This window comes from Schistocerca nitens, chromosome 5 (genome assembly GCF_023898315.1).
Source record: "Schistocerca nitens isolate TAMUIC-IGC-003100 chromosome 5, iqSchNite1.1, whole genome shotgun sequence".
NCBI lineage: Eukaryota > Metazoa > Arthropoda > Insecta > Orthoptera > Acrididae > Schistocerca > Schistocerca nitens.
Window position 1 is genome coordinate 98,421,189 of NC_064618.1, and position 27,548 is coordinate 98,448,736.

Sequence of the window (27,548 nt, forward strand, 5' to 3'; positions counted from 1 at the left end):
TCCCGTCTGAGGCCTGCGATCATTTTTATGTTCATAACTGGCAACCAATGCTGTACAATCGCTATAAAGTCATGAGATGTTCAATTAACTCTTTTATTAGAACATGTTACGCGTTTCGGGATTACACCCATCTTCAGACATCACAAACTTCAACTCCTTCCTAACCAACCAGGCGTACAGCCTTGACAACTCAAAGAAAGAGTCGAATAACATATGACTGCGACACAAGCAGTCATGAAGCAGAGCAGAGTACTTGTGTCGCAGTCATATGTTATTCGACACATTATTTGAGTTGTCAAGGCTGAACGCCTGGTTGTGATGTCTGAAGATGGGTGTAATCCCGAAACGCGTAGCATGTTCTAATAAAAGAATCAACTGAACATCTCATGACTTTATTGCTATTGTACAGCATTGGTTGCCAATTATTAAATCTTTCTGCAGTATCGCAGAAGGAACATTCAGCTTCTCGCAACCCTGTTACAAGACCTCGTTCAAACTCAGTAGTTGTTGAGTATGGCTTCTTCGTAGCTTGAAAGGCATTTTTGACTAATATCAATTCACCATGTCAAATGTCAAAGGTAACTAACGCTCACGACCGTTACAGGGTGTATTTAAAGGAAAACCTGATTTGCACTGCAATGCGTGTGGCGCGATGTTTCAATAGACATCATCTTTCAGATATAGAAACACGCCTACCAACTTCTTTTTATGTTGCACAACTCCTTCTTGGTGTTGCGATTTTTTCCGTCAGTGTAGTTATAAACCAATAGGAAGATGAGTTGTAGAAAGACCGAGCAACAGAAGGCTTCAGTGAAGATGGAACATTAAGCGAAGACCAAGAAGAAGATCAAAGGTGGAGTTTAAGAATGAATATTTTTCATTCTAGGGCAAAGGAACGATGGCACGTGGTGCAAACCACATTACAGACAAGATACAAATGTTGTTTACCGCGGTAATTATTATAATGAAGCAGCGAATGTGGGACAGAGAATCTGGTTGCTGACACTGAGTGGATCTGTCTGTTCCAGCAGCAAGGAGAGGCGCCTCAGCAGGAGGCTCCAGGAGCCGCACCACCACCCCGCCGGCCCTCGCTGGAGGCTCCAGCCGGCGTGTTCTTCCCCCACCTACCGCCTGAGCTGCTAGCCGAGCTCCGGTGAGTACAGGACACTTACCGTTAGCACGTCACTCTTATCCGTCATGGAGGCGTCACAGCTCTTGCTGTGAGCCAGATCTTGACACCTAAGAAAAAAGCATCAACTGAACTTGACGATTTAGTTGCAGAGGTATACAAAATTTGCGACTTCTCTTCGCTGAACAACCAAGCCAAGAGTTTCGTTAAAAATGAGCTTGACGTGTATTTAGGGTGACAATTATTGAACTATATGGAAAAAGACGTAAATTCGTTACAAACTACTGCGTGTTCACACTTTATTCAACATGTAAACGTCACTACAGATATTAGAATTTAGATTATGACGTGTTCGATATGCCTGGCATCATTGGCGATGATGTGGCGCAGATGAATAGCGGAATTCTGCATGACCCGCGGAAGTGTCGGAACATCGATGTTGTTGATGATCTCCTGAATGGCTGTTTCCAGATCAGCAATAGTTTTGAGGTTATTGCTGTACACCTTGTCTATAATATGGGCCCACAAAAAGGACTCGCATATGTTCAGATCCGGAGAATATGGCGGCCAATCGTGGCCCATGCCAACGGTCTCTGGGTACCCCAGAGCCAGAATGCAGTCCTCAAAGTGCTCCTACAGGACATCACACACTGTCCTGCATCGATGGGGTCGAGCTTCGTCTTGCATGAACCACATCTTGTCGAAATCAGGATCACTTTGGAGAATGGGGATGAAATCATCTTCCAAAACCTTCACGTACCGGTCGATGGTCTCCGTGCCGTCAAGGAACAACGCACCAATTATTCCGTGAGTGGACACTGCACACCACACAGTCACCCGTTGAGCGTGAAGAGACTTCTCGATCGCCAAATGCGGATTCTCAGTCCCCCAAATGCGCCAATTTTGCTTATTGACGAACCAATCCAAATGAAAATGGACATCGGCGCTAAACCAAACCAAAATGCGCAGTCCAATTCCCATCATGCCCCGCGCCCAACCGTGCAGTTTGAAAGTCCTAATGCAAACTGTTCAGAAGTCATGGCGATTTTATTTCATGTAGTTCAATAATTGTCACCCTGTACTTACGGGATTAGGGAAAAACTACCTCAGTATCCGACACGGAATGACTCCCTGTAAACCGTGCAGTTTGAAAGTCCTAATGCAAACTGTTCAGAAGTCATGGCGATTTTATTTCATGTAGTTCAATAATTGTCACCCTGTACTTACGGGATTAGGGAAAAACTACCTCAGTATCCGACACGGAATGACTCCCTGTAAACCGTGCAGTTTGAAAGTCCTAATGCAAACTGTTCAGAAGTCATGGCGATTTTATTTCATGTAGTTCAATAATTGTCACCCTGTACTTACGGGATTAGGGAAAAACTACCTCAGTATCCGACACGGAATGACTCCCTGTATAGAATTTCCTTAATGTGGGTCTTGTCTGCTCACTACAGTGTTATTCAAATTACTTAGCATTACAGCTATAGGGTTCAGCACCACTACTATAGCCGGCCGGGGTGGCCGAGCGGCTCTAGGCGCTACAGTCTGGAATCGCGCCACCGCTACGGTCGCAGGTTCGAATCCTGCCTCGGACATGGATGTGTGTGATATCCTTAGTTTAGTTAGGTTTAAGTAGTTCTAAGTTCTAGGGGGCTGATGACCTCAGAAGTTAAGTCCCATAGTGCTCAGAGCCATTTGATTTGAACCACTACTATAGTGCTGTAAAATAAGCTAGTAAAAACTGTCTACTTTACCTTGTAATACTGACTACAGTATTCCAATAATACCAATGAAACAGGAATTTTCTGTTAAATATCGTATGTACGATTAGGAATGAGTCATGTGATGAAAATAATTGCAGCTTGTTCAACAAACCCAAAATATATACCGCATCGAACTGATCTGTTAGGGGGAAAAACCTTCGAAGAATTGTAATAGCGTAATAATTATTACGAACGATCATTCAGCAGCTCATATTTATTGTAATCTGTACGTACATAGTGGCCGGCAACGTACTGCGTTTGATTTGTGAACAAAACGTTATTCTTTGTAGTTTAAAAACAACTGGCTTGAAAACCTTAATAGATCGCAGAAGAAGAGAATGGCTTAGAAATATCTGTGAAATCAGTTTTTAGTCGTTTGCCCGTAAGGACCCTCGACGTTTTGAATTCGCATTTTGTTCACAAACTTCACTGTTATTTTGTTGATTTGCTTTCCATATCTGGAATGGACACAAATGCAAGGCCATTCCGCTTGTTTGCGACAAATACCACGGCACAGATGTCGCAGAGGAATAGGCACCGCTATATTTAACTTTTTACAGTACGGTTTATCATGTTGATGCGTCTCTGTTTTTACAAATTAGTAGCAAACGGCCCCGGCTTCGCTTGTGTAGCACTAAGTATGCTACGGCCTGACGACTTATCTGGCATATCGGTAATAAATTATACGCACATACCATCCTTGAGAACCCATGTATCTATTAATGAAAACCGTATCAAAATCCTTGCAGACTGTTTCTGTGATTAGACGGCACACCAGAAAAAAAAACCACAGGGAGTGACTTCAATTTATAATAGGTACAGATGCTACGGCAGCAATGCGAAACAGCTTTCAAGTACGAGAGAATGAAAAGAACGGGATTTGGAACGATGAGGAGCAGAAAATACTTACAATATGTTCCATCTTCCTTCATCAAATGGTTCAAATGGCTCTGAGCTCTATGGGACTTAACATCTGAGGTCAACAGTCCCCTAGAACTACTTACACCTAACTAACCTAAGGACTTTACATACATCCATGCCCGAGACAGGGTTCGAACCGGCGACCTTAGCGGTCTCGCAGTTCCAGACTGAAGCGCCTGGAACCGCTCGGCCACATCGCCCGGCTTTGTGGATCCTTAGGGAAACTAAAATATTAATGCCGGATACTTTGAGCGCCACAAGTATTAGTAGTACACTTTCCTGTTCTGTCTAGTTCAAGACAGTCGTTTGGAGGTCTGTACAGTGCGAAGGTAATGACACAAAACTGACGAAGACAAATTTCATCCGCAGGTGAAAATTTTTCGAAGTATGTGCACATTCAACTGACTGATTGACAGTACAGAATATATTTAGCACATCTCTCGTAAATACACGGTCATAACAAATACCGTCCGAACAGGCCTTGAAGTCCCAACGGTAGCGACCGGCCGCCGTGTCATCCTTAGGCGTCACCGAATGCAGATACGGATTAGCATGTGGTCAGCACACAGCTCTCCCGGCCGTTGTTAGTTTTCGTGACCGGTGCCGCTACTTCTCAATCAAATAGCTCCTCAATTGACCTCAGAAGGCCTGAGAGCAGCCCGCTTGCAAACGGCATTCGGCAGACCCGGACGGTGACCAAATCCGAGTGCTAGCCGAGCCCGACGGGGCTTAAGTTCGGCGATCTGACGGAAACCGGTTTTACAGCTGCGGCAAGCCAGTTGGCAAATATACGGTCGTACAGTGTCGTAAATTACCAGTTCGACTTAACGCCTTTATTACACGTTGTCTAGAGGTTAATCAGAACACAACGAACCTCTTACTGGTATGATAACCATAATTAGGCCTTTGTGGTACAGCGCATGGATAAAAATATGAAAACACCAAAAACTCAATACATTGTCAGGCCCAAAAACCGTTGGCATAAAAAAAAAATATATATTCCGGCGGCCTCGGAATGGACAAAATACAGGTCATCTACAGTTCTCAAGGAAAGTTATACCGTTCGTAGTGGCAAGTTCAGGTAACGATGATGGAAGTGGATGGCGATCACACACTCTCCTCACCTGTCCAAAGTGGAACACAATGGCTCAATAATAATGAGATCGAGTGAATATGGTGGCCAGGTTAGATACGAAATTTCATCCTTGTGCTCACAAAAGCAGTACAGGACGGTGCGAGTTGTGTGGACAGGAGCCTTGTCGTCTTGGAGCGTATCATCACCACTGCGAAACAAACTTTATACACGACTGGCCATTAAAATTGCTACACCAAGAAGAAATGCAGATGATAAACGGGTATTCATTGGGCAAATATACACTCCTGGAAATGGAAAAAAGAACACATTGACACCGATGTGTCAGACCCACCATACTTGCTCCGGACACTGCGAGAGGGCTGTACAAGCAATGATCACACGCACGGCACAGCGGACACACCAGGAACCGCGGTGTTGGCCGTCGAATGGCGCTAGCTGCGCAGCATTTGTGCACCGCCGCCGTCAGTGTCAGCCAGTTTGCCGTGGCATACGGAGCTCCATCGCAGTCTTTAACACTGGTAGCATGCCGCGACAGCGTGGACGTGAACCGTATGTGCAGTTGATGGACTTTGAGCGAGGGCGTATAGTGGGCATGCGGGAGGCCGGGTGGACGTACCGCCGAATTGCTCAACACGTGGGGCGTGAGGTCTCCACAGTACATCGATGTTGTCGCCAGTGGTCGGCGGAAGGTGCACGTGCCCGTCGACCTGGGACCGGACCGCAGCGACGCACGGATGCACGCCAAGACCGTAGGATCCTACGCAGTGCCGTAGGGGACCGCACCGCCACTTCCCAGCAAATTAGGGACACTGTTGCTCCTGGGGTATCGGCGAGGACCATTCGCAACCGTCTCCATGAAGCTGGGCTACAGTCCCGCACACCGTTAGGCCGTCTTCCGCTCACGCCCCAACATCGTGCAGCCCGCCTCCAGTGGTGTCAAAAAATGGCTCTGAGCACTATGGGACTCAACTGCTGTGGTCATAAGTCCCCTAGAACTTAGAACTACTTAAACCTAACTAACCTAAGGACAGCACACAACACCTAGCCATCACGAGGCAGAGAAAATCCCTGACCCCGCCGGGAATCGAACCCGGGAACCCGGGCGTGGGAAGCGAGAACGCTACCGCACGACCACGAGATGCGGGCTCCAGTGGTGTCGCGACAGGCGTGAATGGAGGGACGAATGGAGACGTGTCGTCTTCAGCGATGAGAGTCGCTTCTGCCTTGGTGCCAATGATGGTCGTATGCGTGTTTGGCGCCGTGCAGGTGAGCGCCACAATCAGGACTGCATACGACCGAGGCACACAGGGCCAACACCCGGCATCATGGTGTGGGGAGCGATCTCCTACACTGGCCGTACACCACTGGTGATCGTCGAGGGGACACTGAATAGTGCACGGTACATCCAAACCGTCATCGAACCCATCGTTCTACCATTCCTAGACCGGCAAGGGAACTTGCTGTTCCAACAGGACAATGCACGTCCGCATGTATCCCGTGCCACCCAACGTGCTCTAGAAGGTGTAAGTCAACTACCCTGGCCGGGTTGATCTCCGGATCTGTCCCCCATTGAGCATGTTTGGGACTGGATGAAGCGTCGTCTCACGTGGTCTGCACGTCCAGCACGAACGCTGGTCCAACTGAGGCGCCAGGTGGAAATGGCATGGCAAGCCGTTCCACAGGACTACATCCAGCATCTCTACGATCGTCTCCATGGGAGAATAGCAGCCTGCATTGCTGCGAAAGGTGGATATACACTGTACTAGTGCCGACATTGTGCATGCTCTGTTGCCTGTGTCTATGTGCCTGTGGTTCTGTCAGTGTGATCATGTGATGTATCTAACCCCAGGAATGTGTCAATAAAGTTTCCCCTTCCTGGGACAATGAATTCACGGTGTTCTTATTTCAATTTCCAGGAGTGTATTATGCTGGAACTGACATGTGATTACATTTTCACGCAGTTTGGGTGCATAGATCCTGAGAAATCACTACGCAGAACGACCACCTCTGGCCGTAATAACGGCCTTGATACGCCTGGGCATTGAGTCAAACAGAGTTTGGATGGCGTGTACGGGTACAGCTGCTCGTGCTGCAACACGATACCACAGTTCATCTAGAGTAGTGACTGGGGTATTGTGACGAGCCAGTTGCTCGGCCACCATTGACCAAATGTTTTCAGTTGGTGAGAGATCTGCAGAATGTGCTGGCCAGGGCAGCAGTCGAACGTTTTCTGTATCCTGAAAGGCCCGTACAGGACCTGCAACACGCGGTCGTGCATCACCCTGCTAAAATGTAGGGGTTCGCAGGGGTCGAATGAAGGGTAGAGCCACGGCTCGTAACACATCTGCAACGTAACATCCACTGTTCAAAGTGCCGTCAATGGGAACAAGAGGTGACCGAGACGTGTAACCAATGGCACCCCATACCATCACGCCGGGTGATACGGCAGTATGGCGATGACGAATACAGGCTTCCAGTGTGCGTTCACCGCGATGTCGCCAAACACGGATGCGACCAGCATGATGCTACAAACAGAACCTGTTCATCGGATAAAATGACGTTTTGCCATTCGTGCACCCAGGTTCGTCGTTGAGTACACCATCGCAGGTGCTCCAGTCTGTGATGCAGCGTCAAGGGTAACCGCAGCCATGGTCTCCGAGCTGATAGTCCATGTTGCTGCAAACGTCGTCGAACTGTTCGTGCAGATGGTTGTTGTCTTGCAAACGTCCCCATCTGTTGACTCAGGGATTGAGCCGTGGCTGCACGATCCGTTACAGCCGTGCGGATAAAATGCCTGTCATCTCGACTGCTAGTGATACGAGGCCGTTGGGATCCATCACGGCGTTCCGTATTACCCTCCTGAACCCACCGATTCCATATTCTGCTAACCGTCATTGGATCTCGATCAACGCGAGCAGCAATATCGCGATATGATAAACTGAATCGCGATAGGCTACAATGCGACATCAAAGTCGGAAACGTGATGGTACGCATTTCTCCTCCTTACACGAGGCACCACAACAACGTTTCACCAGGCAACGCCAGTCAACTGCTGTTTGTGTATGAGAAATCGGTTGGAAACTTTCCTCATGTCAGCACGTTGTAGGTGTCACCATCGGCGCCAATCTTGTGTGAATGTTCTGAAAAGCTAATCATTTCCATATCACAGCATCTTCTTCCTGTCGGTTAAATTTCGCTTCTGTAGCACGTCATCTTCGTGGCGTAGCAATTTTAATGGCCAGTAGTGTATATGGGGTGCACATGGTCAGCGGAAATAGTCACATAACCCTTGGCATTTCAAATGGTTTAAATGGCTCTGAGCACTGTGGGACTCAACTGCTGAGGTCATTAGTCCCCTAGAACTTAGAACTAGTTAAACCTAACCAACCTAAGGACATCACACACATCCATGCCCGAGGCAGGATTTGAACCTGCGACCGTAGCGGTCTCGCGATTCCCCTTGGCAGTAATGCGACGTTGAGAATAACCATGGGGTTTATGGAATACTACGTTATGGATACCCAAATCATCTCCGAAACCCCGCCATGTTTCACTCTTGAGACGTAAACTCGGCCAGACGTTGGAAACTATGTGAAACAAGAATCATCCTACCCACCGCCCCATAATTCAAGTTTTGTGGCTGCGGCAGTGCGTTTCCCTGTTACGGGTGTTAACAACACTAGTGAATGGTTTTGGAATTCAGTTCGCTGTGCAATTCCCTTGCTATGGAGTTCCTTTCGTGTTGTTACGGTGTAGACAGGGTTCACGACTGCGACATTCAGTTTTGCAGTGGCTTTTGCAGCTGTCGTTATTTCACTTTACCTCACAAACCTTCTTCAATAACGGTCCGTCACGATCACTCGAGGCACGCTTTCGGCCGCGTTGTGACTTAGCGGATAATGTTTTCCGTTTTCCCAGTATTCGGTATAAATCTCTGATACGGTTCCTCTTGAAACACGAAGCGCTTCGGCTGCCTTGATTACGGAAGCGCAAGCCATATGAGCACCAGCAATTTGCCGTCGTTGTATTTGACTTAGCTCCGCCGGAATGCACTTACAACTATGCAGAAAACTATTCTGCTGACGACTGACACTTGCAACGTATTGCGGACATTAGCCGGCCGCTGTGGCCCAGCGGTTCTAGGCTCATCAGTCCGGAACTGCACGACTGCTACGGTCGCAGGTTCGAATCCTGCCTCGGGCATGGATGTGTGTGATGTCCTTGGCTTAGTTAGATTTAAGTAGTTCTAAGTTCTAGGGGACATGACCTCAGATGTTAAGTCCCATAGTGCTCAGAGCCATTTGAACCATTTGAAGACATTACACTGGTGCCGTTCGTGGTTCAAATGACTCTGAGGACTATGAAGTGGGTTAAGAACAAATATTAAGTGTACTACATGTAAGCGCAGTCGAGCCCTATTGGGGGACGTATTGTGCTCGGGGGGGGGGGGGGGCGGGGGGGTTGTACGGGGGTGGAGATGGTTGGGGTGGAGGGTACAAGTGCGAGGTAAGGAGGTAAGGCGGGTCGCCAGATTGTGGTTAAATAGTGACCTCCCTTATACACCCTTGGCCACCAGTATTGAGCACCCTAGAAACATGGCGTGTGTGCCATATACATAACAGTAAATAAATCCTAACGTTTAAATAGTAGTTTTCGGCATCGAAAAATGCAAAAAACAATGGTCCATCGTAAAGTCGTTAATAAAACATCCGGTCTAGTAAAATTTGTCATTTGAAAATTTTTCTGTGTACTAATCAGTTCGCTACATTCGATCCTTGTGGAGGCATATCGCTAATCAAGTGTCTTTTTCCTGTTTAGATCTATGATAGTGTTACTGCCGCGTTATGTATGAAAGAAACGAATTTAGTTTAGAAAAACGAGCACAGATAAAGATTTTGCGTCATCAGGGGAAATCGCATCTGGAGATTTCGTAAACTATGAAATGTTCACGCCGATCTGTACAGTATCCTATTGAGCGATTCGCCAAGACCGAGTCGCAAGCTATTAGACCCAGAACCAAGCAGATCAGAACAGACCGTGAAGACTAAATGATAGTAAGAGAGTCGTTAAAAAGTAGGAAAAAACATTTTAGACCTCGCTACTGAGTTGTCTGAAAGTTTTAACAAAACAATATCTGCTCGCACCACTTATAGCCGACTTCAGGAAGCTGGTCTAAGAGGCTGTAAAGCCAGAAAGAAGCTATAGCTCTCTGACGAAAATGGAAAGACAGGTTATGACTGGGCTGTAAAAGCTAAGCGTTCACCGAAAAAGATTGGTAAAATATCGTGTGGTCTGACGAAGCAACATTCATGTAAGTTTGTCAACTTGATGCTCTAACAACACATACCGATTTGGGTAGAAAAGAAAATGTATTAATTTAAAAACTCATGAAAGAACTCCCTACAGTATTTATTCACATTTCAGATGTTTCGTACACCGGATGTGACGCATGTCCGTCACCGGATGGGCGAGGGATGTAACCCAGAGTGTTTGGTATCCACCGTAACATAGGGGAGGGAGCGCTATGATCTGGGGCTACGTGAGCGCTGCAGGAGTGGGACAAATGGTAGTATGTGAAAGCCGCATGGATACCGCATAGCACCTAGACGTCCTAAAATCTTATTTACTGTCCTCTTTCAAAACCTTTTTGCCACAAACATGGACGCATTAAATTCCAGCACGATAACGCAACTTGCCATAAATCCGTCCGCACAGTGACTGGCTTCGGGAAAATAACATCGAGCTTCTGGACTGGCCTGCCCAGTCACTGAACCTGAACCTTTCTTTTTTTTAAGCGCAAAGTCAGGCAGCACACAATTAAGTCGAACGAAGAATTAAAAGACCACCTGCGCCTCGAGTGAAACGCCAGAAGTGCCGAAGGCTGTAAAAAGCTAGTGTACTATGTACCTAAAAGAATAAGGGCCAAGGTTGGTCCACAACAAGTTGTTATTGTGTTACTAATAAAAATTATAAATTAGAACAAATTGTTTCTATTTATTTAATTTTCTTATTTTTCACAACGGTTAAAGTTAGCTGGGGTGCTCAGTACTGTTGGCCAAGGTTGTAGGTGGCAAACTGACGAGTGAACATCTGATTCTCCACTCTATGTACCGCACTAAGTCGCAAGAAGCAGCTACAGACTGTTTCACACAGTTATACTGACCCTATGCAGTGCGTCTTACGAACCAACTGTGACGCTGTGCGTGGACATGGCAGGCGATGTTTATTTTCCATAAAGTGCGCTAACACTATATGGAATACAGGTGTGATGTAGTACTAACACTAACGCAAGAAACACATGTGCACAGAATCTACATAAATCTCTGCACACTGTTCTACACTGCTAGGGGGAGTGTAATTTCGTACTGGGAAACATTTTCGCTAGAAAACGCGTTTTCCACTTAATCAAGAAACACTTAAGAACGTGACCTTCTCCACACTCACACTCCACTGGTGGTGATCTTCAATATGTTGTTCATAACAGTCCCTCCTACCACTGTGCAAAAATTTCGACTACACGAGTTTTTTTTACCCTATTCGACGTCTTTTGGTCTTCATTGACTGGACTATGCGCTACGGTTTCCCAGTTGTGTGCGCAATGTCGTAATTCGACGGAATGAGGACATCAGAGCCACGAGCGCTGCACCTTGTTTAAAGGAAAACGTAGAAGGTAAGTTTGTGGCTGCTTGTCACGAAAAAGAAAAGAGTGTTACGACATTGTACGCACTTTATGTCGCCAGAGAACGCAGCTTTTGAGCACCCAGCCTGTTGTGTACATACTTCCGTGTAGTCAGCGCGTACACAACTTTCCCACTAGAGCGCGCCCCGCTAAGCACAACAGCGCAGGCGCAGCACTCGTCCGTCTCCGCACTACGACATGGCGCTGCCTTAGAGACGGACCAAATTCTGCTTCCACCGATCCGCGTATTAATATGTAACGCAGCCAATGAGATTTCTGCTAACGTAGAACCTTTTCTCCTCGCGGATCACACTCGCGCAGTGATACCTGAATGCGCGAGGTATTATAACGAGTGTAAAGACCTCCGATTAGTCAGTCTGCATTAGGCTATACCAGTCTGTATTAGTTTGCATTTGTCTGCACCAGTCTGTACCAGTCTGCATTAGTCTGTACCAGTCTACATTAGTCTGTACCAGTCTATAGTCAAGTTTCAGTCTGCGCCTAATAAGATTACCATATTCCTGTACATAGCCATGAAGATAAATGAATAAACACTTTGTCAAGTATCAGAGATATGTGAGAATAAGATTAACGTACCAAGACCAAAGGAACTTCAGATTGTCAGTTGTAAACAGCATCCAGAATCAAGTTAAGTAATTTCTATGCTTTTTATTATTTTAATAAATGTGTGTGAAAATTAATCAAGTTCTGTTTAAAGTTGGTCACCGTCAATCTGCTACTCTAAGCGTGCAAGTGGCATTTCTATCGTCTGACCTAACGGCAGAGCGACAAGTCAAATAATCTGATGGTGTGTGTACCGAAGGTCTTACAGTACGCACACCACACAGCCGCAAACTGCTAGCGCTGTGTTGGCGCACCAAATCTTAAAACCGTGCGAATGGCGTCGAATCAAAATCTAACGAGTTGGCGCAGTTGCTGAAGCTCTGAATTTGCATTCGGGAAGAACGGGTTTATAACCTGCGTCTTGCCGTTTGATTTAGGTATAAAGTATCAATCCAGGATATTTTAAGGTGATTACTAGGATGGTTCCTATGAATAAAGACAACGACATTTACAAAGCCTAACAGCTTGTATTACTTTTTTAAAGCCTCGTACTGTCCGCTGGTAGGCCGGCCGGAGTGGCCGAGCGGTTCTAGGCGCTTCAGTCTGAAACCGCGCGACCGCTACGGTCGAAGGTTCGAATCCTTCCTCGGGCATGGATGTGTGTGATGTCCTTAGGTTAGCTAGGTTTAAGTAGATCTAAGCTCTAGGGGACTGATGACCTCAGCAGTTAAGTCCCGTAGTGCTCAGAGCCATTTGAACCATTTGTCCGCTGGTCACCCAGGCACAGCTGCAAGTTGCCTATCTAACAAGGGGCAACAAGAACTTGATTACCATACTTCACGTATTCATGGAGATATGTTCCGCCTATGCAACTTGTGGTGTCACCGCCAGACACCACACTTGCTAGGTGGTAGCCTTTAAATCGGCCGCGGTCCAGTAGTATACGTGGGACCCGCGTGTCGCCACTGTCGGTGATTGCAGACCGAGCGCCGCCACACGGCAGGTCTAGAGAGACTTCCTAGCACTCGCCCCAGTTGTACAGCAGACTTTGCCAGAGATGGATCACTGACAAATACGCTCTCATTTGCCGAGACGATAGTTAGCATAGCCTTCAGCTACGTCATTTGCTACCACCTAGCAAGGCGCCATTACCAGTTTATATTGAGATTGTAATTCATGTATCAACGAGAGCGATGTTCTCCAATTATGGATTAAAGTTAAGTATTCCAGAAGCTATGTACTATTTTTGGCTACTGTAATTACTTTACCTTGTTCCAGACCTCACGCCAGTCTGCGTGAGCTTAAACGCGTGCATTTCGGCCTCCTCTAGCAACACGGTGTTGGCTCTTCTGCCAACACATCACAACTAATTGAAGGCAGTTTGTTTATTGCCATGCGCGTTTGGCATCTTTTATTTGTAAAGCACCTTCAGTCGCCTGTAATATGTGTTTCTTTTTAAGCATATGATAAATACGTTACGTGGTAGTTATAATATATTATTGTGTTACATTTTACCATGTTTTTCTCTTCTTTTTCAGGTTAGAATAAGCTTTTGTAGCACAACTTTCGTGGGGTGAAATCGTTCGGTGTTACTTACGATTTCCATCGGTGATAGCACATGGTATGTCGTCCTGGAGTTGTGCGCATTAGTCTCCACGCTCCAACTGGCCGATTTCCGGCGTTTTTTCGCCCACATTTGCTACGACACTTCGCTTACATAATAACTGCTGATAACTGAAGATGTTCATAATATAACATTCTATTAAGCATGAATTTCTTCGGAATCGTCCAGTATGAGCATGGAGAGTAATGAACACATCTCCAGGACCACACACATGTCCTAACAGCGTTGGAAATCGTAAGTAGTACCGAACGATAATTTCACCTCACGAAATTTGTGCTACAAAAGCTGAGAAGAGAACAACATGGCAAAATGTAACATAATAACATATTGTAACTACCACATAATATATTAATCATATGTAGAAAAAGAAACTTGTATTACAGGCCACTGAAGATGCTTCGCACATGAAAGCCAAACGCATATGGAAATAAAGAAACTGCCTTCGGTTGGTTGCATAGACGGAACATACTTCCATGAATTTTGAAGCAATTAAGGAACGACGCAAAACAGAAGAAAATGACGATTTCACATAATTATTTACCGAATTTGATAATTTAAAATACTGTCGTATTGAGCGGTATAATCTTACGTTAAAGGTAAGTCCAGTACAAAGTTATTAAAAACGATTTCACTGATTTTCTGTAACTGTATTATTTGGCATATTGTCACACGGATTTGAACCCACATAGAAAAACTCAAGAGCTTTTTTTTTTTGACATGTTAAAAGTGATGTCATGGTGTCCTCCGTTTGAAAGTTCAGCTCCACGGGACAGCGGCTGCCGACGTCTTAGTAAGTTAGGCATCCTAGAACCAGCGCAGCTAGAAAAATTGCTTACTGTCGAGTTGACAAAAGACTTTCTTCAGAGACTGGAAATGCTTACGTTCTACCTGGCTGCTTCTCAGAACGTACATAAATGTGTTTGATTATTCAAATACAGCATCGTCTATTGATATTCTGTAGTGTGCTCAGCTACCCTGATTGTCCCCTGCTTCCTAGTCCACGAAGTACAGCTGTGACTACCCGAGGTACAACAGTAAGTGCTCCATATGTGCTCCCCTACTGATTCTGCAGACCAAGTCGATAATTAAGTTCTTCCCATGTTTGGCGCAGCATGTTCAAAAGCACTGTTTATCCGCGATTGGGCTTTTGGTAGGTTTGTTGCTGGAGGAGGCGCAAACACTGAAGCTTTTACATAACCCCACGAGAAAAAATCGCATGGCGTTAGGTCGGGAAAGCCTGGAGGCCATGACCGAGACTGATCCATTGATTTCTCAATTTGCTGTTTAAGAATTCACAAACGTCATGATGGAAGTGGGGTGGATCTCCAAACCTGTTGGTAGATGAAGCCCACACTGTTGGTCTCCATTTGTGGCATGAGCCAGTTTTCCAGCATGTCCTGCAACGATGTTATCGCAGGAAAAAACGGAGACCGTAAACTTTAAACTGTCAGACTGAACAAAACACCTTGACTTTGGGTAAATCTCGAATGCTCTGCAGGATAGCGTGAGGATTTTCTGTCCTCCAAATTCACACATTCTGCTTATTCAATATGCCATTCACAAAAAAATGTTACTTCGTCACTTAACACGAATGTCTAACAAGACCAATTCTGTAGCATAAGCTGTTGCAACTGTGCTGAAATTTCAAAGCGTCTGACTTCGTTATTAGGGGTCAAGGCTTGTAGCAATTGCAAGAGGCGAGGTTTCAGATTCAGCCATTTCCTTAAGACCTTTAAAATGTGCTGTTGTTGTAGATTAGATTAGATTAGATTCAGATTTCGTTCCATAGACCCAAAAAATGAGATGATTCTCGTGGGTGTGGAACATGTCAGAAATTATGACATAAAAACATAAAACATTTGAATATAATACTTACTACCCTGATCAGGAGATAGTCGAAAATAAGCTAATAGAATGCAGTAAGTAAACTGGGACAGCTAATATTTACAGAATTAACACACTGTCAGAATGAAACACTGTAATCCACTATTAATAAATTTATCATACGCAAAATACCTAATCTTGACTATTGCGACGAAGTTTTGTCAAAAATGAAATCTAACAGATATTTTTACTTAAGCTGACTTAATAATCTCTGTTAAGTTATTCATCTATGGAGTAGAAGGAGTTGCCTATCAAAAAGTCTTTCAAACTCTGTTTAAACCGTGCTTTATCTGAAACCAAGTTGCTGGAAATTTATTAAAAATGTGTGTTCCTGAATATTGGACCCCTTTTTGGACGAAGGTAAGTGTTTTTAGGCCCTTATGTAGATTCTTCTTATTCCTAGTATTGATACTGTGTACTGAGCTATTGGTTGGAAATAGAGATGTATTACTTGCAACAAGTTTCATTAAGGAATAAATATACTGAGAAGCAGTGGTTAGAATACAAAGTTCCTTGAACAGGTTTCTACAAGATGTTCTTGAATTTACACCACAAATGATTCTTACCACACGCTTTGCACCATAAAAACTTTTGCTCGGTTTGATGAGTTGCCCCAGAATATGATCCCATACGTCATAATAGAATGAAAGTAAGCAAAGTATGCAAGTTTTTTTATATTTATATCTCCTACGTCTGACATCATTCTCATGGCAAATACAGACTTGTTTAGGGCTTAAGCAATTCTGTGGTGTGCCCTTCCCAACTGAATTTACTATCGAGTTGTATCCCAGAAATTTAACACTGTCAACCTCTTCGATCTGCATGTCTTCATACGTTATACACATGTCGGAAGCATGCAGCTCTCTGCTTGCTGTGCTAGTCGACGTGTGCGAGCTACGTACGAAACTCGCCTGCCCGTGGTCAACCGTTTTTTCATTCACTGCAGGTCGACCGTTCGATTTCCCCTCGCAGATGCATCTTGAAGCTTTAAACAGCGCCTACCGTTGCCGAATGCGGTTGACAGTTGGCATATCTTTGCTGAACTTCGTCGTGGAGTGTCGTTGCATGGTTACGGTGGATGATGTGAATACATCTGAAGCACTACGTACGCTTTTTCGACCCCTGTCGCCATTTTGCCTCACTGCTCACCGCTGCCATCTCTCAACAAAAATCTGAAGTGCGGCTGCAACAATACGAAACTTACTGAGTTTTTCTATACGGGTTTTGAGTTTTTTCGCAATATGTCAATTGACAACTTGCCTATTGGCTTCAGTCTCGGGTTCTTCGGCTGACGTTGATCTAATGATTTTACTTACGTTTCGCCAGAACGAGTGGCTGGCATTGTCAAAGCTTCACCCTCCATTGCCGGTGGTGAACTGGAGCCGAGCTCGCGGCCGCAGACTATATGTACGTGGCGCGCCAACGTCCGAGGGCTTCTCCGCGGTCATTGCCGGTGCGGTTCTCCTCTTGCTACCTGCGACGGTAGTTCGCTGCAGTATACGGTATATTCCCGACATTGCAAGTGGGTCTCTTTCCTCCTTCGCCGACAAGCAAGATCAAAGAGTGGCCTAGATCGGCGAAGGAGAAAAGGGACCCACTTGCAATGTCGGGAATATACCGTATACCACGCATTGCGGAAAGGTTTATGTGGGAATGACTGGACGATCAATTAACACCAGGATCAAAGAGCATAAGTGACATTGCAGGTTGGGGCAGGTGGAGAAATCGCCCGTGGCCGAGCACGCACTGAGTGAGACCGACCACGTAATAAAATTCGCCTACAGGGAAGTTCTGGCTGTAGAGGAGCACTATCTCATGCGCTTGTTCAGAGAAGCTGTAGAAATACAAAAACACGCGAACAGTTTCAACAAGAAAGAGGATCCTTGCTTCCCGTACTGCAGCGAACGACCGTCGTAGGTAGCAAGAGGAGAACCGTACCGGCAATGACCGCGGAGAAGCCCTCGGACGTTGGCGCGCCACGTACATATAGTCTGCGGCCGCGAGCTCGCCTCCAGTTCACCACCGGCAATGGAGGGTGAAGCTTTGACAATGCCAGCCACTTGTGCTGGTGAAACGTAAGTAAAATCATTAGATCAACGTCGTCCGAAGAACCCGAGACAGAAGCCAATAGGCAGTTTGTCAACAAGTGGCCACGAAAGCCTTAACAATTCTGTAATATGTCAATTAATGTAGCTACATTGAATTTGTGATATCGCCTCAATCATTTGTAACAACCTGTATTAAATTTAGGAACTGTGTATGCTCAGGTGACAGAAGTCATGAGATAGCGATATGCGCACATACACATGCCAGTAGTGTCAGGTACACAAGGTAAGAAAGGGCAGTGCACTGGCGGAAGTGTCATTTGTACTCAGGTGGTTCATGTGAAAAGGTTTCCAATATGATTATGGCTGCACGACGGAAATTAACAGACTTTGAACACGGGGTGGAAGTCGGAGCTAGATGCACGGGGCATTCCATTTCGGAATTCGCTACGGAATTCAGTATTCCGCGATCCATAATGTCAGGACTCTGCAGAGAATACCACATTTCAAGCATTGCTACTCACCACGGACAACGCAGTGGCCGACGGCCTTCGCCTAACGGCCGAGAGGCGTTTGCGGAGAGTTGTCCCTGCTAAAAGACAAGCAACTGTGTGTGAAATAACCCCAGAAATCAATGTGGGACGTACGACGAACGTATCCGTTAGGTCAATGCGGCGAAGTATGGCGCTAGTGGGTTGTGGTGGCAGACGATCGACGCGGGTGCTGCAGCGCTACACCTACACTACTGGCCATTAAAATGGTGATCCCTTGATGCCTCAGAACATGTCCTACCAACCGATCCTTTCTTCTAGTCAAGTTGTGCCACAAACTCCTCTTATACCCAATCCTATTCAATACCTCCTCATTAGTTATGTGATCTACCCATCTAATCTTCAGCATTCTTCTGTAGCACCACATTTCGAAAGCTTATATTCTCTTCTTGTCCAAACTATTTATCGTCCACGTTTCACTTCCATACATGGCTACACTCCATACAGATACTTTCAGAAACAACTTCCTGACACTTAAATCTATACTCGATGTTAACAAATTCCTCTTCTTCAGAAACGCTTTCTTTGCCATTGCCAGTCCACATTTTATATTCTCTCTACTTCGACCATGATCACTTATTTTGCTCCCCAAATAGTAAACCTCCACTTTAAGTGTCTCATTTCCTAATATAATTCCCTCAGCATCACTAGACTTAATTCGACTACCTTCCATTATCCTCGTTTTGCTTTTGTTGATGTTCATCTTATCCTCCTTTCAAGACACTGTCCATTCCGTTCAACTACTCTTCCAAGTCCTATGCTGTTTCTGACAGAATTACAATATCATCGGCGAACCTCAAAGTTTTTATTTCTTCTCCATGGATTGAGTCCATGTCACATCGAATTAAATTAAGATCGCTCAAAAGAGGAAAGGCCGCTGGAGCTGATGGGATACCAGTTCGATTTTACACAGAGTACGCGGAGGAACTTGCCCCCCTTCTTGCAGCGGTGTACCGTAGGTCTCTAGAAGAGCGTAGCGTTCCAGAAGATTGGAAAACGGCTCAGGTCATCCCCATTTTCAAGAAGGGACGTCGAACAGATGTGGAGAACTACGGTATAGACCTATATCCCTAACGTCGATCAGTTTTAAAATTTTGGAACACGTATTATGTTCGAGTATAATGACTTTACTGGAGACTAGAAATCTACTCTGTAGGAATCAGCATGGGTTTCGAAAAAGACGGTCGTGTGAAACCCAGCTCGCGCTATTCGTCCACGAGACTCAGAGGGCCATAGACACGGGTTCCCAGGTAGATGCCGTGTTTCTTGACTTCCGCAAGGCGTTCGATACAGTTCCCCACAGTCGTTAAATGAACAAAGTAAGAGCATATGGACTATCATACCAATCGTGTGATTCGATTGAAGAGTTCCTAGATAGCAGAACGCAGCATTTCATTCTCAATGAAGTCTTCCGAAGTAAGAGATTTCAGGTGTGCCGCAGGAGAGTGTAGTAGGACCGCTTCTATTCACAATATATATATATATATATATATATATATATATATATATATATATATATATATATATATATATATATAACCTTGTGCATAATATAGGAAGTTCACCGAGGCTTTTTGCGGATAACGCTCTAGTATATCGAGAGGTTCTAAAAATGGAAAATTGTACTGAAATGGAGGAGGATCTGCAACGAATTGACGCATGGTGCAGGGAATGGCAATTGAATCTCTATGTAGACAAGTGTAATGTGCTGCGAATACATAGAAAGAAAGATCCTTTATCGTTTAGCTACAATATAGCAGGTCAGCAACTGGAAGCAGTTAATTCCATAAATTATCTTGGAGTAGGCATTAGGAGTGATTTAAAATGGAATGACCATATAAAATGAATCGTCGGCAAGGCAGATGCCAGACTGAGATTCATTGGAAGAATCCTAAGGAAATGCAGTCCGAAAACAAAGAGAGTAGATTACAGTACACTTATTCGCCCACTGCTTGAATACTGCTCACCGGTGTGGGATCCGTGCCAGATAGGGTTGAGAGAAGAGATAGAGAAGATCCAACGGAGAGGAGCGCTCTTCGTTACAGCATCATTTAGTAATCGCGAAAGCGTTACGGAGATGATAGACTCGAGTGGAAGACTTTGCGAGATAGACGCTTAGTAGCTCGGACGGGCTTTTGTTGAAGTTTCGAGAACATACCTTTACCGAGGAGTCAAGCAGTATATTGCTCCCTCCTACGGATATCTCGCAAAGAGAACATGAGGATAAAATCAGGGAGATTAGAGCACCCACAGAGGCATACCGACAATCTTTCTTTCCACGAACAGTACGAGACTGGAGTAGAAGGGAGAACCGATAGAGGTACTCAAGGTACCCTCCGCCACACACCGTCAGATGGCTTGCGGAGTGTGGATGTAGATGTAGAATTGCTGCACTACGACGGGCAAAAGGAGGTCCGATGCGATTTTGGGAGGTATCTCATGACTTTTGTCACCTCAGTATATGTAGGTTAAGGCAGCGTTACTGATGTACAAATTATCCGTATTGTCTTCATGCAGTAGCTCAGAACGAGAGCACTTAGCGACTTTTTGTACACTGTAGACATAATTTGAAAGATTTTGGAAACTTTCAGGCTTTTCAGTCTGCAAGTAGACAAGTCATCTTAAAATACGCTCCTTTTACAGTGATCCCGCGTGCTAAACCAGCGAAGCGCAGTTTCACACCAAACCTGGCGTTATTTGCATATTACGTGAGTTCTGTGTCGACACGTCTGGCTGCTCACCGTTTCGGCCGCCCGACGCAGAACGAGCAGCGGCGCGCGTTTCATTTCATCAGTGGACCCTCGCGGCTCCTTTTATCATTTTCCTTCCTTTCATTTCCGCGCGGCGCTGATGACAGCAAAGCAGTAACTCAGCCGTCAAAGGAAATGAAATTGTTCCAGCAAAAAATCAAAATCACTGTCGAGATGAATGTTTCATTGTCACAGAGGTATTCAGTTTTAGCGCTGGGGGAACTTTTTTTTCCCCTTTACTATGATTTCATTCCCTGCCCCATATGGGCATGGGAGAGCTGGCAGCGGTACCATCCGCTGCTTTTCAGCCGTGTGATACATTCAATAAGAAGATAAAATCGATGAAGGTGATAACGGGGGACATAAGAACATAAAAAATATACGCGTACACAGAGACGTTCATTGTGGGACAGTTGAAAAAAATTCCCCATAAGGATAAAAAACACGGCGATTTGTGTAGCACGGAAAATACACTGAAGTCATAAGCACAAGATTGGCCACAGTACTGAAACAACCCAGAACGACGACACTTTAAAACCACTGCATGTGAAACGCCCTCTAAACCCGCTGGGCAGAACAGGTAATAGCATTGTGGAAAGGGCCAAGGGTTGAGGTCAGTTCCTGCTTCTAATTGTCATTTATTGTAATTTAATAACCTTTACAACCAACGCGGCACATAGCCGAATCTTTACCGAATGCAACTCTTTCACGGCTGAAGGCCTCTAACAAGAAATCTTAACAAGATAAAAATCAAATTAAGTTAGCAATAAAATAATTCAAAAACAACTACGCAAAGTGCAATACAAATGGCTGAGGACCACAACTAAATTCCAAAAATTTAGAATATATTACCATAGACCTTTAAAGGCAGAAGGCCAACAGGAAATCTTAAAAAATGAAAAATTCAATTAAGATAGCAATAAAATAATTTAAAACCCCAAAAGGCATATTCCCATAATATTCAGAGGCAGAAGGCCGCAGTGATTAAGCTTGAAAGATAAATTTAAAAATTAATTTTGCAAAATTTCAAGAAAACAAAACAAATAACCATAACACTAAAATTTAAAGTAGCTGACAACAGATAATTAAACACCTGTGGCACGCAGAAGGCCTCCAGGGAGGTCGGTCTGCCCTCGTTCACTTAGGTGAGACAGGTGGTGAGCCCGACTATACTTGATCCGTCGGAACCCAACCAGTTTGAATTTGAAACACGGTAATAGTTAACTTTGCTCAAAAGAACACTGCCTGAATTTACGTCAGTGCCCAGGACAGGTAATCAGAACACGAAGTTAGCAGAACAAACGTTAGTTTCGATGACATTCTTCAGCGAAATATATCGCGACGGGTGCCATCACTAGCAAACAGGGATTCAAGATTCTCTTTATAGGATTTGAAAACTGCAGTATAGTAGAGTAATCCAATAAAGGCCTTCATTTCTATCAGTGCAACACCTCTCAATTCTGTTCTGGTTTCATCAGCATATCTACTTCTATATTGTTTGCATTTTTCATTTGTGTGTGTTATAACTTCAGTTAGCATGTCCTCTGAAAAAAAAAAAAAAAGCATTCCCATACCTGCAGTGGCGTGCAAGGATGGCCAAGACGTTGTGGAAGATGTACTATAATATTGTGAGCAGGAGTTCGAACATTTCTCTTAGGTCCCACAGTTGACCACTTAGAGCGGTTGCTTCCATAGAAAGTGTTCTGTTTTGTTCGTCCTCTAACTCGTTCACACTGATCACCAACTGATATATCCAGTTCTGGTTCAGTATCGTGGTCACTGTTGCGTTCAGGATCACTTTCGCTGGCAGTTTCAGCATCACTGCAGTCAATATCTTCCACCTCATGTAACCACAGTGATAACAGCCTGAAAATCTGGATCAGAAACACCCACTCTGGCCTTGTTAGCCATGCTGAGTGATATTTCTGTAAGAAATGCAAAATATTAAGTGTTTAAAGTTACTGAGTTCGTAACGTAAACTGTGTGGTGGGGTCGCCTCATACCCCAAGCCAGTTAGACTACTTACCAAGTCAAAATAACACCAGCTCGCAACACTGACTGCTCACTACAATTGCTCATAAAAATCTGAACGAAAGCTACCGACAAGCGGAAGTGCGCAATACGTAAAATTCTGAAGTTATTGCGCATTGGAATTTTGGAGGGGGTATCGCCATACCCCACAACACCAATTGAGGGTTAATCTACAGTGGCGTTAACGTAGATTTGCGTTTTTTCAGTCAGGCTTCTGACGTAAGTCGTATAGCCAATATTGACTAACATGTTTTTACATTTCTCCGGAACCCTAATTATATTTGGTGTGTCGGCTTCTACCTTTCTTTGCACTGTCCTGTAAGTAGGTTTTGTTTTATTGGACAGCAAAAGCTTCTGCAACTTCGTCCCTTCCAAACCGGCACTGACCTATGGGAAACCTGCAGCTAACAATGAGACAGAACTGGGAAGTCTGCACTAGGACTGTTGATATTTTTAAAAGTATCGGGAATCCGATATATCGTTATTTAGAAGAATGACATTTTCGACCATGGATGTATAGAAGGAAATTGTCGATATATCGACGGAAAAAATACCGACGTACTGACAAAAAGAAATATTGGCTGCACGTTGTAAAGATACTGCCTGTTGTAGAGCTATATATTTAAGTATTGATTTATTATTAGATATTCTGTACATCAACAAGCTAGCAATCTGCTTATCCCCCTTTACAGGAAGAACTGAAAGGGAAACGATGTATTTTCACGCTTGGCGATTACCTCTTTGGTAACAATGGTAACTGTAAGTGGCACAATAAAGTGTGTCTGATGAGTGCGTCGTTCGGTTTCGTTACATACCGGATTTGTCTAGAACACTTCCCCGTTTTTATTCTGCAAACGCCAGCGACCTAGCCGTTGTAGTGTCAAAATGGCATGGTGAAGTTAAACGTTTCAGTTTATTTTGGTACCGCTGATTACGTCAGCATTTCCCCTTAGACGTCTGCAGCCATCGCAAAGAGCAATCTTGTTATTTAGATATTTGTTCATCAGTTTCAGAAACTGTTTTTGAAGATGCGTTAAAAATTTCAAAAGAACAAATTCAAATATTTGTCGAAAATTACGAAAAGAATATAATATAAAACAAAAAAAACTCGGCACACGATATTGCCATTTCGATATCGATATACAGGTGGAAAAAAATATAGAAAAATATAGCAGACATGTACTGATATCTCATGGAAAAAAGATCGAATTATCGACATTTTGCCTACATCCTTAGTCTGCACTCATGATGTTTCTTTTTCTTCTGTGTAAATAACTCCGCCACTTGTCAGTCAGAGACGCCGATGGCCCAGGAGACTTCTGCAGGGGGCATGTGCAGCCGTCTGGAAGGGAAGGGTGAGTGCAAACAACAGGAAGTCACGTGGTGTCGCCGTGCAAGCTTCGTCGCAGAGGATGTGGCCGCCGATTAGATAGCTGCGACGTCGCAACTATGTGCTGGAAGTAATGCTGAGCCGCAGGGGAAACGTCCAGGGCACGGAACTTAGCAGGACTAGCAAGGCACGTCAACTGACAAAACAAAACGAGAAAGTAGATATAGTGATACAAAGATGGCAGCTGTAAACAAGTTAACTAACAAAAATATTTCATTGTGCTTTTTTAGGTTTAGGCTCCGTCTGTGTACGCGAACCATCAGAATTTTCTTACACGACATGCGATTCGTGTTTTGCATAACACGCTATAAACTCAAATTCAAAATTTGTTCTGCACACACGACTGTTGTTAGAGCTTAAAAACACTGTGGATGATCAAGTTTTTTATGTCCATCCTTTTGACAGGCGGTCCTGGGGACGGCGTCCTTTTACTATTGTGAGAAAACGAAACGTCTACAGCCGTCCTAATAATTTTACTTATATTGTAGCTACCAGTTTCGGCGCTTCAATGCGCCATCTTCAGTGTGTAGCTGATGCTGAAGGGGTTGACACGATCCCTATATATACTGCATCAGTTTTCAGATAGTCTGCGAAACCAGTTATGTTGGCCACTGATACGGTATATTCAGGGGTCCTGTCAATGCCTTCAGCGCCAACTACAGACTGAAGATGGCGCATTGAAGCGACCAAACTGGTAGCTACAAAGTAAGTAAAATCATAAGGACGGCTGTAGACGTTTCGTTTTCTCACGTGCATGATCATTCCTCACCTCTCTCTACCAACGCTAGAGAAGGTAAGAAAGAGGATGAAACGAACTGATTGATAATAGCAAAGGATTTCAACAGAATTAGGCATAAAATGACAATCTGGAGAGCCATCGTGGTGCATGTATTCTTTATTTAAATGTCTTGTTCGCAAAATGTTTTGAATAGCCATCTGCAGAAGCTCTAACATAAGCAAAAGAAATTATATTAGAAATTACATTAAGGGTTACACATGTCATTTGAATGTCAAGCCACATAGAACATACCACCATAGTTTCTATCCCATTCCTTGGAAACAATGCAATGAAGTGGACGAAGAAATACAGGGAATGTTAGATTGGAATCTAATTGAACCTTTGAACAGTACTTACTGCAGTCCGCTTCTCGTTGTGCCGAAACCAGCTGGAAAGGTACGTCTTGTACTCGAAGCTCGTGTAATGAACACAATTATTGTACCAGTATGTACTCACCCAAAAAATATAGATGAGTTGATCCAAAAGTGCAATGGAGTGTTTTACAACAGTCGACTTGCGTGCTTCATCCTGGCAGGTCAAGTTAGATGAAGAGTCGAGAAAGTATACTGCATTTGTATATGCTGGAAGAAGGTTCTTCCGATTGGTTTAAATATGTGCAGGAGTATTCATATCCGCATTAGAAGCAGCATTAGGACTTGACTAAGCAGTTAACTAACATCGTTTGTGGATGACATCTTGATAATTACAAATACCGGGGAAGAACATGTGCATCTACTGACATGAATATTAGAGAGATTTTCTAGTGTGGGAATAACACCTAATCTCCAAAAGTCACATTTCTGCCAGGAGAAAATAAAATTCTTAGGGCATTTAATAAATTCAAGAGGCATTTTACCAGATGAAAAGAAGATAAGTGCGATAAAAAATTTTCCTGTTCCTGGAACGAAAAGGCAGTTAAAAGGAATTTTAGGTCGTGCATCGTGTTTTCGTCGGTTCATAGAGGATCAGTCGATGAATTCTGTGCCGTTACTAAATTTATTAAGGAAGAATGTGCATTGGCATTGGACAAAGGAATGTCAACGAGCATTCGAAGCAATCAAACAAGCTTTGTCTAATGTAAAGATTCTCTATCATCCTGATATGTCCTGGGAATTTGGATTAATGACGGATGCTTCATCTGTTGGTTTGGGCATTTGTTTGTTCCAAATTCGAAAAATAGATGGCAAGCCCATCTTTTTCCCAATAGCTTTCGCTAGTAGGACACTGTCAAGCTGCGAGAGATCATATACTAGCACGGAACAAGATGCTCTTGCAGTAGTGTGGGCACTCAAAATGTTTAATTATTATTTATATGGAGCCAGAACAACTGTGTATTGTGACCATCAAGCTCTTAGCTTTTTACACACTTGTAAGCTATTACATGCAAGATTAGGAAGATGGATGGTCGATCTTCAAGAGTACAAATTTCGTATTGCGTACATACAAGGGAAGGAGAATATAATATCAGATGTGTTATACCGTCTTCCAGAAGTATTAGAAGGCATCATCTCGGATGAAAATGAAGATGAATTTCCAATATTATTGATGAGAGATCAAGTAAACCGGAGATAAGAGATTAAAAACAAACGACAGTAATTATAACAAAAACGTGATGTACCCGCCTTTTTGTTGCATTGCAATAAGAATAACACGTAAAAATGGAACGAGTCAAAAGTGCCATGGGTGCTTCAATCAGTTATAACAGCACGCAAAGCTATCCTAGAGGACGTTGATGCATTCATAACGTATGAATAATTGCACAAAGTAATTAAAAGGAAGTTCATTTAAAAGTAAAGTTCTTTAAAATATTTTTTGTATATAAGGAAGCAGGATTAAAAAAAATTTTTTAACGACATGAAGAATGCATTCGTCTTCTGAGGGTTTAAAGCTGGTCGGAATTAAACAAAATATTCGAAAAATAAAACTGATTACAGGGATCAGTCAAAAATTGTTTACGATGTGACGGCTCTAAAATTAATCTGAAAGGAAGAAGACGGTGGAAACTCCGAGAACATGCACATTGCCCTGCTTATGAAATTTCAATTCATACTTTGATTAGAACAGTTCCTTTTTTTAAAAAAAAAAAGATATTTGTTTGTTCTATACAGCTGAGAATATTTTAAAGCACTATACCTTTAAATGAACTTCGTATTAATTACTTTGTGTAATTATTTGTACGTTATGCAGACATCAACGACCTCCATAATAGCGTTGCATCGTATATATAACTGGTTGAAGCATGCATGACAGTTTCGACTCGTATTATTTTTACGTGTTATGACTTGTTGCAGTGCAGCAAAATGAGAGGTATATTGTGTTTTTGCTGTAACTTCTGCCATT

The 27,548-nt window shown here is 43.9% G+C and overlaps 1 protein-coding gene across 2 annotated transcripts in view; it reads left to right on the forward strand.

Annotated features, from left to right (window-relative positions):
* The window catches only part of LOC126260076 (inositol 1,4,5-triphosphate receptor associated 2-like), a 720,512-nt gene that overhangs the window by 439,768 nt on the left and 253,196 nt on the right, over positions 1-27,548 (forward strand). The window contains exon 5 of one of the 2 annotated variants that reach the window (XM_049957280.1): positions 1,029-1,153. In XM_049957280.1, the coding sequence (XP_049813237.1) occupies positions 1,029-1,153 (125 nt within the window). The remainder of the gene's footprint in view (positions 1-1,028; positions 1,154-27,548) is intronic. The other variant, XM_049957281.1, reaches the window with a different exon arrangement.